The sequence below is a fragment of the Micropterus salmoides genome, unplaced genomic scaffold, assembly GCF_014851395.1.
Source record: "Micropterus salmoides isolate LMB-PRFRI ecotype aquatic unplaced genomic scaffold, ASM1485139v1 Ms_hic_scaffold_10, whole genome shotgun sequence".
NCBI classification, from domain to species: domain Eukaryota; kingdom Metazoa; phylum Chordata; class Actinopteri; order Centrarchiformes; family Centrarchidae; genus Micropterus; species Micropterus salmoides.
Window position 1 is genome coordinate 27,937,734 of NW_024040041.1, and position 16,231 is coordinate 27,953,964.

The 16,231-nt window shown below is 38.3% G+C and overlaps 1 protein-coding gene across 3 annotated transcripts in view; it reads right to left on the reverse strand.

The window, feature by feature from the left end:
• Nucleotides 1-16,231, reverse strand: part of mybpc2a (myosin binding protein Ca) — a 56,240-nt gene that overhangs the window by 29,782 nt on the left and 10,227 nt on the right. For 2 of the 3 annotated variants that reach the window (XM_038706454.1, XM_038706471.1), the window contains exons 2-3: nucleotides 12,641-12,676; nucleotides 12,444-12,452 (exon numbers count right to left, since the gene is read on the reverse strand). In XM_038706454.1, the coding sequence (XP_038562382.1) occupies nucleotides 12,444-12,452; nucleotides 12,641-12,676 (45 nt within the window). The remainder of the gene's footprint in view (nucleotides 1-12,443; nucleotides 12,453-12,640; nucleotides 12,677-16,231) is intronic. The other variant, XM_038706463.1, reaches the window with a different exon arrangement.

The following is a 16,231-nucleotide window of genomic DNA, read 5'->3' on the forward strand; positions in this document are numbered from 1 at the left end:
ACCCTCTGACAAATGACAGGCGACCAAGGAGCCCCCTGGAACAGACTGGCCCCAGGGAATAAAGCAACTCCTCAGATCACCTCCGAAGTCATCACATTAAGGTTGACTCTCTGCAATCTTCTGCCACCCTGACAGAACATAAGCTGAAGCTGTATACTCTTATCTTGGCGATAAAAAACGAGCTGCTCTTTTATCCGTTCACTTGTTTCTTTTGCAAGTAAATTGATGTAACCTCTGTAAGGTGTTTGCTTGTCAGTTGATATGCTTTACAGAGACACTAACATATTCATTTTTCTTACCATCAGGAGGTAACTCTGCCTCGGTGGGGGAAAAAGAAAGAGAGAGCGGGGAACACATCAGTCTGTACAGTATCTGTGCTGTTAACACAAGTGTTAATTGGCCCAATGATGATCTTGGCTTCAGGTGAGGAACACTCACACGTTAAATCAGCGTGCTCTAACACTCCAAAGAAAAAAACATCTTTCTCTCTCTGACTCTAATTAACAAATCCTGTTTTTTTTTCCTTTTACAAAAAACACACAACTGTTATGTCTTCAACAATCAAGTTCAAAAATCCCTTTATTTGTGCCAAAGTCAGGAGGTTGTTAATTGTACATAATCTACATAAACTGTTTCTCTTGTTTCTCTCGCTTTGTGAGTGAGACATACTGTAAGTGTGAAAAGAAGGTTTATGGACAAGCAGCAGGTAAAGATAAAGGCACATCGAGTCCAATCAAGTAGAGTGAGTAGGGCCCTGGGTGGACATCCATTGGGCGAGAGCAGTTGCTGAGAGAATGGATCCAGGGTCACGTGTCAAATGAGGTCATGCGCCTCCATAAATTCAGAGAGCCACACCGCCCGCGCCTCTTCCTCTCTCTCTGCTTTTATGGGCTCAGTTAATTTGATCTTTTAATCAAAAGTGACCCTGAGGACATATCCAAGTTCAGATGTTCAGGATGATTTAAAGGGTTTCAGTTAGAATGCTAAGTGGGTAAAGCTGATCCTGGAATGGCACCCGGGGGACACTTTTGAATGTTTACACTGTTACATTGGACACTTGTTGTGTTTGGGATGAGGTTTGCAAGTGAAATTAACTCTCTCATGGTCCTTGACTCTGGGAATGGAAGTTTCAGATGTTGTACAACAGCCTGCAGGGACCAATTGGCTGAAACTCCCCCACAAACCTTATTCATATTTTGGGTAACAGCCCACATTAAAATATTAAGGAAAGGTTTATATTACAGGCCCGGTATTTCCTCATAATTTCCTAATCATTTCTAGAAACTTTCCTGGAATTAACTTTAACTGTAATTTGGTACTCATTTTATGAAAACTAGACACAGAGTTCAGAGACTAGTTTAGTTTGAGAAAAAGAGAAAGAGAAAAAGCACAGAAACAACATATGTTCACATTCAAGTGACAAAGCCCTTTAGTGGCCGTAGGAATTGACCTTTCGCTAAGCCACGCCCCCTTAGTTACTGTTGCTAAGTCCAACAAACTGTCATCGCTGCCTCTGTCTATTACTGCACTCCCCAGATAAATATTCTGAGAAAGAGGTAGACAGTTTTGCAGTTGCATTATACATTTAAAGGTTGTATTCAGGCTGTCACACTGACTCAAACGAATGTGAAAAAACGAAAGATAGAAGCTAAAGCCAACCAATCACACAGTACAAGTGAAACACAGCATCCAACGATGACTGAGACAAAATACAACGATATTAAGAATCAACACTGTTACTGTAAAGCTGGGTAGGCCTCTATTCATTATTACAATTGTTAAAAAGCAGAACAGTAGGGCTTTATAATGTTACATTCAGTAGGAAGTTATTAGGAACAACCCACAGCCTACATTTTTCTGGATTTATTTTAGGTTTTGGAAAGAGAATAAATCATACTTCTCCTTTCAGCCTCTCTGGGTAGCTGCTGTAACTATTACAAATGCCCCAGGAACAGTGTTTGACCATATGTTGGAAAAATACGGCAGAAGAAAGCTAGAAAACAACTCCTTTTGCATTAGAGTGAATGTGCAGCCATGAAAGTGTCGGATCTCATTCAGAGCGAATCCTATACTGCGCTGTGATTGGCAAGTTGCGTATTCGGGTGTGACTTAGCAAAGGGTAAATTCTGGCTCTTGTCGATTGGGCGAAAAAGCGGTGGAATTATAAGAGTGACACATCAGGTGGAGGTCAGGGTGGATAGATGGGACAACAAAATGTTGGACTGCTGTTTGTTTCCCATTTCCTACCAACAGTCAACATTGGTTTCTTTTAACGTTTTGTATTGTAACTGTGACAATGACCTAACCTTAACAAAGGACTTATTTTAATTCAAACTGTGTTCCCTAAATCTAACAAATTTTAGAAGGCACAGACATATGATGTCGACGTGCCAATGAGGGTGTCAGATCAGAAAACTCTTCGATGTGTAGTTCTGGAGGGCATGGACCAACAACAGATTCAGTCATTTAAACTTGTTGTTTAGTTTACTTAGTTATGTCAATCAGTTATAAATGCTTCATTTTAAACTCAGGAAAAGATTGATTAATTTTTGGTGATTATTGGAAACTGTATTCTTCATATATGTTGACTTGCATACTTGCCTATAGACAAATTGCACATTGTTTATCTTCATCTGCTATACACTGACTTAAAGAGTCACATTGACATATTGACACATTCATGCCAATAAATCAAAATTTAACTGAATTGAACTGAGTCACATCAGCTCAGCATTCAATTGGAATTGATTATTTTGTTCTTCACTAGCTGAACATTGTCTGTATTTTACTTATAATCAGTGCCAAATTGCAAAGTGCTTTCTAGGAACCTTCATAGAGAACTATTAGGAAGCTATTAGGAATTTATGGACCCATGGAAAAAGAGGTTATTAAATATTCTATCCCAGGGTATTACTAAATTAAAATAGTAGCATATCTATCCATTCCGAGATACTACTATACATAGAATGTATAGTACTGTAATTTCACAGTTATTACTTATTCAGTATGTCATCAATTTATCATCAGACCACCACCAGACAGAACATGCGGTGTCTCAAATTACTTCAATCTCATGTTATCCATACAGCATATGAAGAAATGAAAACTGTATCGGGAATATTATTCAGCAGTAGTATACTGTAGTATATCAACATATCACACACACATATTATATATACCTGGCATAAGTACAGGCAGGATATGTCACTTTTTATACCTCATCAGCTCATTTCAGAGTCGAGTTCACTTCACAATGAAACACCCTCAAACATTCTCTCAGATGCTTTGGTAGAAGCAATCTAACCACTACTTTTAATCACTTTGAAAGCATGTTTTTATTGCAAGACGCTGTCAGAAACTTCTCTGTTCTCGGTTATATCTGTATTTTATTTACTTATTTTACTGCCTGTTTGTTTCATCTGACAGTTTATCTGATGAATTTGCTGTGAAGTTGCTTTTAAGTTGTGTCTTTGCATTGTTTTCATCCTTTTCTTGTATTTTATCTATTTGCTGTGAGGCACTTTGTCACTTTTGTTTGCGACATGAATGTATTTTAAATGATTGTGAATTTTGTTATACTCAATGTCCAGACATCTTCCAAGCTATATCGCTGCAAATGATAATCTTCATAAGCAATAATGAATCCATCTGTGTGAAAACCTTTGATCTTAAGCACCAATGATGGCTATCACCAGAGCAATCCCAGGCTTCTGGGAGGAACAGTTTCAGTCTGTCACTCTCAGTAACATATTCCCTTGTCCACTTACACACAGGGTGGTTGGCACAAAACAAGCACAGAAACAGAAAGCACAAGCAGACAGGGCAATAGTGTGCTGTGTCTTTTCCTTACCATCCCTAGGCTCATTGTTCACTGAATGAAAAGAAACAGTTGGTACATGGAAATTAGTCGTGTGGACAATAAAGGGTTAAATCACTTCCCTCTGTACTGCTCTAGTCTCCTCAGACTTCAAAGATGTATGTGTGTGTGTGATTATAAATGAAAAAGCTGTTCATCAAAGATTGGATTAAAGACAATGTATAAGCCTATTCAATGAGACAACTACATTATCTTTAGACAAGCTGAAACTGAACAGACACACATAAACACACTAATCCCAAAGCAAAGCGCTTACCTACAGCAGGCTGGGTATCTGTTAATGAAGAATAAGCATTTCATACATACATACAGTAAGCATACTGTACTTAAACACACAAGTATGACAGAATAACTTTAAAGCCAGCCATGGCTCTGTGTTATAATATTGATCATTTTAGAGATGAATCGATGTGTTTAATTTAACAGATGAGTAAAGCCACAATGAGCACACACTCACACACGTAAACACACAAACAAAACTATCTAGCCAGGACAGTGCTTACCCTCTACAGCAAGCTATTACATCTCTGTCACTGAAAGTGACATAAAAAGTAAAGGGGAAAAGCAGCCATTTTGAATTTTTTAATTGCCAGTAGCACAATATTATATTATACATAGGAGAGGAGGTGGCCAGCAGAGAAGAATTATGGAAGGAAAGGATTATGGCGGCAAGAGAAAAATATGGTAAAGAAAATAGGCAGTTACACTGAGCAAGTGTTGCAAGCAGAATTATGAATATGAAATGCAGAAGACAATGTAGCTAACCTGCTCGCTAAAGTAAAAAAAAAAAAGTAGATCTCTGTAGATCAACCTGAAACTAGTGGGCCTGTGGGAGTGTGCTGATGAGAGGATCCATGTTCCTTTTTGGAAAAATGATTTCCGGATGGGCTGGATCTTACTCTACATTCCTCAATGCTGTTATTGAAAGTGCACAAGAATCGGGCCGACAGGGGTTACCAAGGTGCCACTGAGAACACTAATAATTCTCAACTACATGGACAAGCTGGCATTGTTGCTACACTCACTAAAAGAACCACCAAGTAAAGTAAATACAAAATACTAAAACGCTAGAGCATTTGAATATGGCAATATAAGTGAATTTATAACATGGTGCTAAAACCTATACATAACTATTACAAAATCTATTTAACTAGTGTTTTGAAATTGTATGTATTAGCACTCTGTACACAATTTCCGTTATATATCACATGGATACATATCAATGCAAAGGCAGACATGGTCAAATTTAAATAATTCAATTCCTGCTTTGTTACAGGTAATAAAAACATTTTGTGAGGTTTCAGGATATAAGGAGAATAATACTAAATCCTCTATATCACTAGTTAATGAAAGAAGGAATCTAATTTCTGATTTCTTAATTTAATGTCATTTAACAGTTGAAATATTTGGAGTACAGATTTTACCTAGGCTAGAAAATGTGTTAATGCTAATTACAAACCGGAATATATGAATGAATATGAATTAATTAATATGCTAGCTAAATTATTATTATTATTAGATATTCAATAGGTCATCTTAGCTGCAGAAACACTGCTGGTGCAATGCGTAATAGCAAACCCTTTCTCATTACCAAGCTGTCAAATATCAATGCTTTTTCAAAGCTCCTCGGCAGTCTCAGTGCATTAACATTTAGAGAAATTCACGCAAAATTTCTTTAAAGTGGTCATCAACAAAGAGGTGCACGATTGTATGTTATTGTTTGACTAAATTAGAGCACAATATATCATTCAAATGATCAGTTTGGACTACTTCTTTCAAGTTATTTATCGTTGCATTACAAAAAATTGAATGAATGGCAAGAGGGGGTTTAGGGATGCATTGGAATGTGACACAGCATGTGAGTTTTGGCAGGTTAAATCAAAGGTCAGGGAGTTAAAGGTTCAGTGTGTAATATTTCTGAGGATCTATTGACAGAAATGCAATATAACATCCTTAACTGTTTTCAGTGGTGTATAAAGACCTTACATAATGAACCGTTATGTTTTCATTACCTTAGAATGAGACATTTATAGCTACATAACTGCGGGCACCCCCTGCTGTGGAGGTCGCTGTATTTTGTCATCATGTTGCTACCGTAGCCATCAATGAACAAACAGTGCTACAGAGCACATCTGTTTGTGTAATTCCTGTAGTGTATATGCCCGTCAGTCACTACATTGAATAAGTACAAAGAAGAAGAAGAGGGAATAATACTAACATTAATAGTAAAATACAGTCTCAGAGTAGTCTTCTGGTTTATTAGAAGTAAGAAGAGAAGTGACATTAACACAAATGAAGGAGCACACTGTTATTTAGCACGAGAACCGACAACCAGACGGAATCGGGACAGACAACTGACTGCATAAATCACGGATTTTGAGGATTTTCCCAGATGGAAGGCTATATTGTGGGACAGATGTTTTCAAAGCGGTGCTGAAGTTGTCCGTTTTCTGCTGGACAGGTGATTAACTTTGTCAGACTTTAGCGATGAAAACTGTTGGTTTAGCTATCAGCAGGCCAAAATCACAGAGAGCCATGTTTACCCTGTCAGTGGTGTGAAATATGGATTAATTTCATGGCGCCAACTTATTCTCCAGCCTGTGGTTTGGCTTTGCCTAAGCGATACAATCAGCTGATCAGTAACATTAATTGGCAATAAAACTGTAATGTTAGCTTAGAGCATGGAAGCATCAGCCAGCTAAAATTTTACTGACTGGTAGAAAAAAATGTATTGTTAGCTGGATTGGTTTATTCTCCAGCGCTGTGCTTTGGCTTGTGGTTTTATGTTAGTTGGATTAATTTCATGTAGTTACTCTCTCTCTCTCCAGCTCTCTGTTTTGGCTTTGTATGTTACTTTGTGAGAATCAGCTGATCGCTAATTGGCAATAAAAGGCAGCTTCTAGCATGAAGCTCAGATCAGCAGCTAAACTTTTACTGGACTGGTAGAAAAAATATGTAGTTGGATTGTAATTTCATGTAGTTCTTCTCCAGCCTCTGTTATGGCTTTATTACGTGGACAGAAATGCGCCTTCCTGAGACAAACAGATGATGAATATTGGTAATGAAACAGTAACAGCAGGGAAGCTCAGATCAGCAGCTAAACTTCACATTTTACTGCCCTGGTGGAAAAGATGTATTTCTTTTTACTGCTAATGGTGATATATAACAAGACCGTGTGCCTATCAAGTGACCAATAATAAATACTTTCTAAATTTGCATTTAAAAAACTTATTGGATATTGCTTCCCACTGTGCACACAAATATGTAATTTTTACTTTCACATGCTAAATGCCCATTAAAAACGTTGCACTGTTTTACCACAAGCTGAAATTATGGCTGTCAGAATTACTTTATGTTTCTGTTGTATTTCAAAAAATTTAATAAGACATTTTGGTAATATTGCTTATTGGTAGATTAATATATTATATTAATATTGGTAGATTGCTTATCTAATTAAGCAAAGTGAGAGGAGCCTTGATCCTCACCTAACTATGCCTGTATAAACTTTTATAATGGACTGTGGTGCAGAAACAGTGGTTTTACATTATTTACATAATTTCTTAATATATCTAAAAGAAACCTAATTTCTTGACTGGCAATCTCTTTTATCTCCTAAATGACATCTTTGTCCTGTCTCAGGCACCATAGCTATACTGCTCGTTTGGTTTGGCTAGGGGAGGAGGGGTGCAATTTGCAACCCTCACCACTAGATATCACTAAAGTTATGTCAGCCATGTTCTTTCAGGTCAAATAATATGTCAGTCTTATCATTGATCTTTGCTTGTAATAAATCATTTTGGGATATTACTATTAATTGGGAAGTGTTCTCCTTCAAAGACAGCGACTGAGCAAAATGTGTCACAGTGTTAGTATAACTCACTGCTCTACCTCGTCATTGCACCTGCAGACACACACACACATTTAATCAATCTCTGGGAGCCACAGAAAGTTGATGCAATAATTAATCTCGAATGATAGTGACTGCATATTCATAAACACACACACACAGAAACACGTTTACTACTTTCTGGCTTGTACCCTCTATTACAGTTGCTTCTTAATATGAATTGACATTTAATCCAACAAGGTGAACTGAAACTGCTCACATTCACAAATAGACCATACAAATAAATATACAACAAAGTACATTTTACTCTCAGGGGGCTCGTTACCTATTACTGCATATGTGCTATTGGCAGAGGAATTCTCTATAAACATACAAGTACTTTCTGTATTCTACTGCTTGACAGTGCAATGGTGCAGCATAGCACATGATTCTACTTGATGTATACATGCAGTACATCTCACACATCTTGCAACTACTCTGTTGTGGGATACAACACCCACACACAATTTAACACATTTAACTGAATGCATTACCCTCAACTATGGATTGGACTTGAAAGGTCAAAATTTCCAGGCACAAGAGGAATTGAAGAGAGAGGAACAATCTGCCATTCTGAATCTACCTCAGACTTCTTTCTCACACATACAAAGCACACTAAAGCTGATGATACACGGGGCAACTTTTAGAGCAATGGCGCAGGGCAACGTTGCCGTCAATGGTAATGAGTTCAGATTACTACCGTAATCCCCTTCCCCCAACACTCCGCCACCCGCCCCGCACCGCCGCTATCCATTCAAAACATAGTCGGACTTGCCACTAGCAAGATTGCCCAGCAACATTGCTCAAAAAGTTGCCCCGTGTATCATCAGCTTAGAACCTACACAGCAGGTTGGGAAACACATTGGCACTCAGTGACTAACTGATCATCAGGTGACCACAGTCACAGTCAGAAACACACAACAAAAGTCCAGAGAACAAGAAATCACTGCCAAACTAGCCGGTGTTTCCGTGTCAGTTGTACTGTCTGTCAGGCATTGTGCTGACTGTAGGCTCCTTGGAACTGCTGTATGGTCCCACGTGTCACTGCATCATGTTTCCAAAGGACCCATTATTAAATAAATGGGAACATTTACTCAATGGGTCTTTAATTTGTTAGTATTGTTATTCCCTAGGTGTTTACGAATTTTGTCCTAGGAGACAAAGCTCTTATAGTTAACGGATTTAGTTGAATTTGTTGATTTTCAGAGAAATGACACCTGTGATAACCTGTAACACATTTTTATATATATATATAGATTGATGAGGTACAACAAATATGCTACAGCAAGGGGGAGCCAGGACGACAGGTCAACAGGGAGATGTCATCATCATCATCCCCACACTCAGAGACTGGGTCCCAAGCCCCAATAACAACAAGCCCTTACGGCACAGAATCACTCAGCATAAGGGCGACTGACCTACTATTGAAGATCATAACCAAGCTGGACCCCCAAGTACAACAACCAAGATTGCCAAGGCTAAGTGACAAAGTACCCTCTGAAAGTCTACTAGAAGATGTGAATGCAGCACTACATACTATCCCTACTAAAGCCATAACCCAGACCAATGAGCTGATGTACGCCACAGCAACAGTGATCCTAGAGATGCTTGGCTGTAAGATGAACACCACAAGCCAGAAAGAGCATTACCCCCCATGGAGGAGAAGGCTAGAGGCCAAGATCAAGGCAACACGAAGAGAGGTTAGTCAGCTGTCAGAGCCACAGAAAGGTGCAAGGAAGGGGCTACCTAAGAAATACAACAAGCTGTCGATAGCGGAGGCTCTGGAGACTGCCAAACAAAGACGTACTGCTCTGGCTACCCGCCTAAAGAGTTATAAGGGAGATGCAGAAGCCAGGAGAATAAACCGGTTGTTCTCCACCGAACCATCCAAAGTGTACTCTCAGTGGCAGGGTAATAACACAAGATCAGATCCACCCAGGGCTGAGACTGAATAGTACTGGAAGAACATATGGAAGAAAGAAGCATCCCACAACACCAATGCTCAGTGGCTAGTGGATCTAAGAACAGATCGCAGCAATCTCCCAGCAGGTACTGTACAGGTTTTTCACTGAAAACAGCTGCCTGCTGTGGCTGGAAACGGTATGACAGCAGTGCGATTGAACCAGAACACTAAAGTTGCATGCAGCCAGACAATGAGCTGCAGATTCAGGTGATGATTCTCTGTAGTTTCATCACTACAAGTGACCACCTTTACATTGTCTTCAAATTGACATTTAAATAAATTGTTATTATTAAAATATCCGTTATGTATTCAAATAGGCTACTCATTCATTCATTAACTATTGTTGGAAACCTTATTCTGAACAGTATGCTTGTTTGTAGACACATTTCACATTTTTGCATGTTCAGCTGACCTGATGAGGTTACACTATCAGTTAATTTAAAGGAATCATTTGGGAGCACATGGACTGAACATTTTATCTGAAGTAATTTATCTATGATTAGGAAAATTATTTTAGAATTACGAACCTATAAAAATCTCTTTTTTTTAAGTGAAGGCACAGTTTAGATAGTTTTGATATAGATTATTTCAAAATTCAGCTCACTTATCTGTCCATCTACATGTATTACTCAATTTAAAGAATGTCATTACTAAATAAAATTCCATTACAAATAGTCTAAAGAGATGACTGTGTTCTCCATTTCTGATTTTCTGCCAATCAAGCTTGTGAAAGTATGCAGCCAATTTCGCTAATCATGATGGAGCCTTCTTGAACACATCAGCAATGTTGACCTGTACCCTTAACTTTTACCAAGGCTACAAGTGGAGCAAGTGGTTATTCTGAATACAGTTGTATACTACTCTGTGACTGTTGCACAAAATAGTAAGGGCTACAAAGAGAATATTTCTTTGACTCTAAGGAAAAGAAAAGAAGAGATAGTGTTTATACTATCACTGATGTTGTAGATACAATTTTTATTCAGATATTTCTTTAACACGATATTTTACAGGATATTCATCCTCCAAGACAAGGTTGAGAAAGGGGTTAAAATAGTGTGTTTTCCCCTCCAGCAAATACACATTGTACCATGGCGTATAAGGGCCGTTGTAGATTTAAAAACATATATATGGTGAGACAAGGGTTTATATTCAGAGAAAATTAATTAAGACCAAATTTAAGAGAAGACTCTACTACACATATGCTGGGCTTGAAACACCCTCTGGGTCCTACTAGTGCATTGCAACTTGTAGGCTATCCCCCTTGGCCACGCTGGAAGGGGATGGTGATTTTACACTCCCCCAGGGCTTAATTTGTTGAATCCTGTACTTCCTTTAAAGGCATACTAGTAGCTGCACTGTATGCTGGCAAGTAGTTTAATGCTTTCTGGTGTCTAAATATTTTGGCATATGATTACAGTAAGCCCCGCAGCTGAGCAAGTTTGTGCTGTGAAAGGATGAAGAACTTTCAGGGCAATGTCCATTTCCTCATAGTAGCAGCAATCCACAGACAGAAGGGACACAACAGGGAAGTGAAGGGGGGAGAGAGAGAGAGAAACAGCTGCTCCTACGCGCTCCCCCTGCTGATTTTGAATGGTTATTGTGAATGCTCTGATTAATAAATGTAAATAAATAACACTTTGTTTGTGCTGACAGTTTGGTTTTAACAAGACCTCTGTGTTGTCCAATGTGGGTTTTTGATGCTTTCTGTGACTTTTTCTCTACCACTGACCCGCCTCTCCAGGACCTCCTGATTTACAAATTAAGCACTGCGCTCCGCTGATGTTGAACACGGGCCCCCTTTCTTCATTAAAATTCTACAACAGCTAATTATGTTACTGTTGGACCTAGCTGGTTATACAGCTGTCCTTAATCTTAGAGAATTTGAGATGAATTTTTCTCGTAAATTTGTGAGTTTTGTCTCGAAAATTTGTGTTGTATCTCGTGAATATGCAAGTTTTTTTCTCATAACTTTTTTTTTTAAAATCTACAATGGCCCTGATATGCCGTTGTGCAAATACGGCATCATATGGTGTTGCATGATGAGCAACCTTTTTTATATTGCACTTTCTTGTAACTAAGAATTGCACTGGCCAAAGCCATTAGCTGTAGTCAGCACCCATTAGGTTTAAAAGTGGAATGCTAACACTGCTAACAAAACACTATTACAATGATAGCTGAAGGACAAAAGTGAAAGATTAATTTGCATGTGCTGAATGTATTCGCAGATTTAAGACCGAGATAAAAAAAAGATAAAAAATTCAAATGCACACACACACATTCACACATTCATGTGACGCTTACCCATAAATTAAACACCTTCTATTTTGCTCCTAACTCCTAATTTAATTAGCATCTCCGGTGCTTAAAATAATCTCATAACATGTCCTCAGTGCTAATAAAAGCATGTTGAAGAAACAATGTTACTGTAACTACTATAGTGTGTGTGTGTGTGTGTGTGTGTGTGTGTGTGTGTGTGTGTGTGTTTCATCATGCATCTCCACACTCAGTCCCATCACCACAGAAGTTCACTGCTTCTGTGTTTGTTTCATCTGCAAGTCTTACCTTCCTCCTCTGCTGGCATCACTGAATGAGGGTAAAGACACATTATTTTTTGGATGATGACAGTGATGATGGTAATGAGGAGGAGGAGGATCTGTAGACAGTTCATCTATAGGACGCACAGACAAACAAACACTGAATGTGTGTGTTTTTCTTACCCTTCTTGTCTGAAAAGGAGAGAAAAAAAGGAAAATGTATTAGATCTTTGTAAGAAGCTTTTATTAAAATATTTGTTTTTCAGTGGTTATTGTAGTTTAAATGTATAATGGCTGATTACTGTATGTGTACTCAAAAATAAATTGGATTTCTGGAGCACAGCTTGTGGGCTCAGATTAGATGTCATTGAGGCACTTACCAGCAGGGGCTGCTGCAGCCTTATCGCCCTTGGCTGCTGCAATTAAACAACAATTATGTAAATTAATTTGTACATCCTCATTATTTCATATCATACAACACCAGCAGCACAGCTTTTGTATAGTCACAGCTTTCAGAGGTGAGACTCAGTAAACTGTTTAAAGAGCCTCATCTTGTGATCTGAATTCTCAGGAGACAATAACTAATGAAAATTTCTATACATCACTGGGGGCACATCATCGCTCTATTTATTTATATTTATCAATATTTATCTATAGTACTATACATCTTGTCTATATAAATATATGTGTATGTGTGTGTGTGTATATATGCATTCGGCTGTACAATGTGTACACAGGTGCTTTGAATTAACACTCTGCATTTCTACAAATCGAAATCAGACACCTTTATAAATATATAAAACTGCATAAAATATACACTTTTAAATAAACAGTTTCATTTTAATAACATAAACACACATTCACAAGTATCTGCACAGGGAAACTACATTCAGGCAACCTTGCTTGCACCTCTTTTTGATTTCTGTAGGATTTGCCTCCAGCAAAAGAGAGAATATTGGCTTTCAACAGGGGAATAGTGCATGATTCAAATGAAGCATGGTTTACAGAAACAGTGAGGCTGAGATAAATATAAGTACATTTTTCAGAGATCATGAGGAATAATTGGGCTTAAAAAATTCTGAAAGGGGCGGCCTCAAGACAAAAATGCTTTTGATAGGATAAGTACATCAAAGTTCCAGGATCCCAGATTTAGGTTGCTTTATAAGCTCAAGGGTGTCTAATGAGATGGCAGATTAGGCATGAGTTTTTGTCTGCCAGACAAACTAAAGCACACAGCTGCACAGTAATAATTCAACTTTGGCAGCATTCACATCTTAACCATCTATTGAATAATTTCACAGGTCTGTGCCCTCATCAGGGTCCCTGTTTAAATGTTAAAAAAAGGTTTCATTGCCTTACTTTACCAGGGAGGTATTCTCAAGGCAGCAAAGCACATTAAAGGGCCCGGCCACAGAAATGAATGAGGACATCTTCATGACAGCTATCATCTCTCCAAACCACCAACAACAAGCCACAACTGGCACTGCAGGGAAAGTGTCCCATGAGTCTACTTAACAGTGGGTCTAAGATATCAAGGCTTGGCCTTGGCACTCTGCTTGTGTGGCACACTATGTCTGGCATACTGGTGGGGTGGGGTGGGAGGGCAACACTTCTATTTTGGATATGGTTTGTTTTTCAGGCAGCAATCTGTTAATGTCTCTCTCAGCACTTCAATCCAAGAGGGGATCCGTGACGCACCAGGCAGTAAAAACTTCTTTAGGTTCCTGATGAAGCATCTATCCAACCCCTCTACTGTAAATCAGAGGGAAGTTGGTCACTGAATTTCAGAAGGTGTTCATGGGGTCTTTAGTTTTTTGTGGCTGTTTGACCATGATATCAAGGTGTTTACAAACTGGATTTGCATATAAGCATAAGCAGGAAGAGGGGTTGTTTTTGAGACTGCCCTCACTGTTAGAGACAACTGTGGTGTTAAATACATTTCATTAACTGGTTATATGAAGCTTGTTTGGATGTAAAAGTAACTGTCTGTTTATTGTCAGTGGGGTGGTCTCAAATGAGAGTTTAGGTTCGCCTGTGTCAAGATTTGAGAGAATGGTATATGTGGTATGATGTGGTTGATGCAAAATGCTGCAGTCACAAAAGTGTGTGTATTTTGGTCACACAATAAACTGCAAAAACACCTTAAAGAGCTAGAAGAGATCAAACTAGTGAAAAATCTAATTCATATTCCAACTTACAACCTTTTTCATAACTTAAAGAAAATATGATGACAAAATATCATAGGCTAGCTATAACAAACATAAGATAGAAGATGTTTTTACCCTGCGGCTGGGTGCTGTCTCACTGCAACAAGGACAGATTCTCAGCAATCTCTGTGTATTTTCCTCTATTACTTTCAGCAACAGTGTGTGTGCAAGAAATTTAGTTTATATACTGGCAATATCACTGCTACTTCCTCTACGGATGATTACACAGGGATTTTATACATGTTATCAGGATCATCCTTTAATATCTAATTTATAAGCTTTTCACTGCTCAGTATTGCCTATTTTTTGTTAATAATTTAAATTGTGAAGATGGGTATCTGGCAAATGCTTTAGTCATTATCTGTATGTCCCAAGTGTTTAATGCAGATGACCAGAGAAAAAAATGCAAATTATTACAGCAAAACACCACCAAGCTGTTCAATGCACATTTTATGTTGACAGTTCCAAGCGGCAATGAGAGGTAAGTGGAATATAATTAAATAAGTAAAAATAAGTTGAATACCCAGAAACAACAAGGACAGGATTGATGTAAAATGCACACAGAACACATATGTGTACAAAACGATGACAAAGGGATAAAAGAGGTAAAAATTCAAAAAAAAATGGTGAGTCCATCTTTCTCTGAACAGAGCACTAATCTGTTAAAGAAATGGTTTGTATTTGTGCTCATTAGTTAACATGTTGAAAATGACATGCTTTGGGTGCTTTTGGTGTTTGACCATTGTACCTTATACTCCACTACATATGTTCAATAACTTTAGATGTGCAGGCTTGTATTATTAATACCAAATACACAGATCAACTAATAAATTATGATATATTATTGTAGGTTAAGCTACCCATTAGTCTATAAAGTAGTTAAATAAGCTCAACATTTACTGTATTTCTACACTGCGGTATTGTTAAAATATTTTTTTAAAAACACCTCTGGCCGCACATGTGAACCTCGCAGTTCATTGTCTGGGGAAAAGAAATATCTATTACAAATTTTGAGTTATTCCTTTGGATAAGTGAAAATGTTGACCAGCTGGTGGGGCTAGAGGAAAAGTCAAGGGATCACCAACGTCCTCTAGGGAATGTCTGTACAAAATTTCATGGCAATCCGTCTGATGGTTTTCAAGATATTTTAGCCAGAACCATAAATGTCAACCTGCTGGTGGTGCTAAAAGAAAAGGCAGAGGATCACCAAAGTCAGTAGGATCTATCTTCAGGAAAACATGATTGTCTGTACCAAATTTCATGGCAATACATCCAGTAGTTTTCAAGATATTTAAGTATAACAGATGTCAATAGATTCGCCATCCATGGAGCCATGCCGCTTGTGTTACTACAAATGACCTAGATCCGGTCCAAGCTAAGATACAGGTTAGAAAAGGGCTGCAAGTTCTGTTTTAAGTTTCATCTTTTTCATACCCTACGCTCACATTTAATTTGGACAGATAGTGCAAATCTACAGCATCTCAATTAGTGAAGGTGTGACGTTGTTCTCTACTGTAGCTCCACTTTGTGATTTAGGTTGATAAGATGGGTGTATTTTTACCAAAAAAAAAATCTTGCCTAGTGCAGCTTTTAAAACACGTATTTTTTTCCTCTAATTCTAATTATCCATAAGTGACCTGTTTCTCCTACAGCCCTCTTTCTGAGGTCCTCTCTCCGTTTGCCGTCAGGTCTTCCTCTATTACAGGCCTGTCTGTGCTGCTCTGTGGGAAAAGCCGTGACTAAACCACTCAGTCACATGTAGGA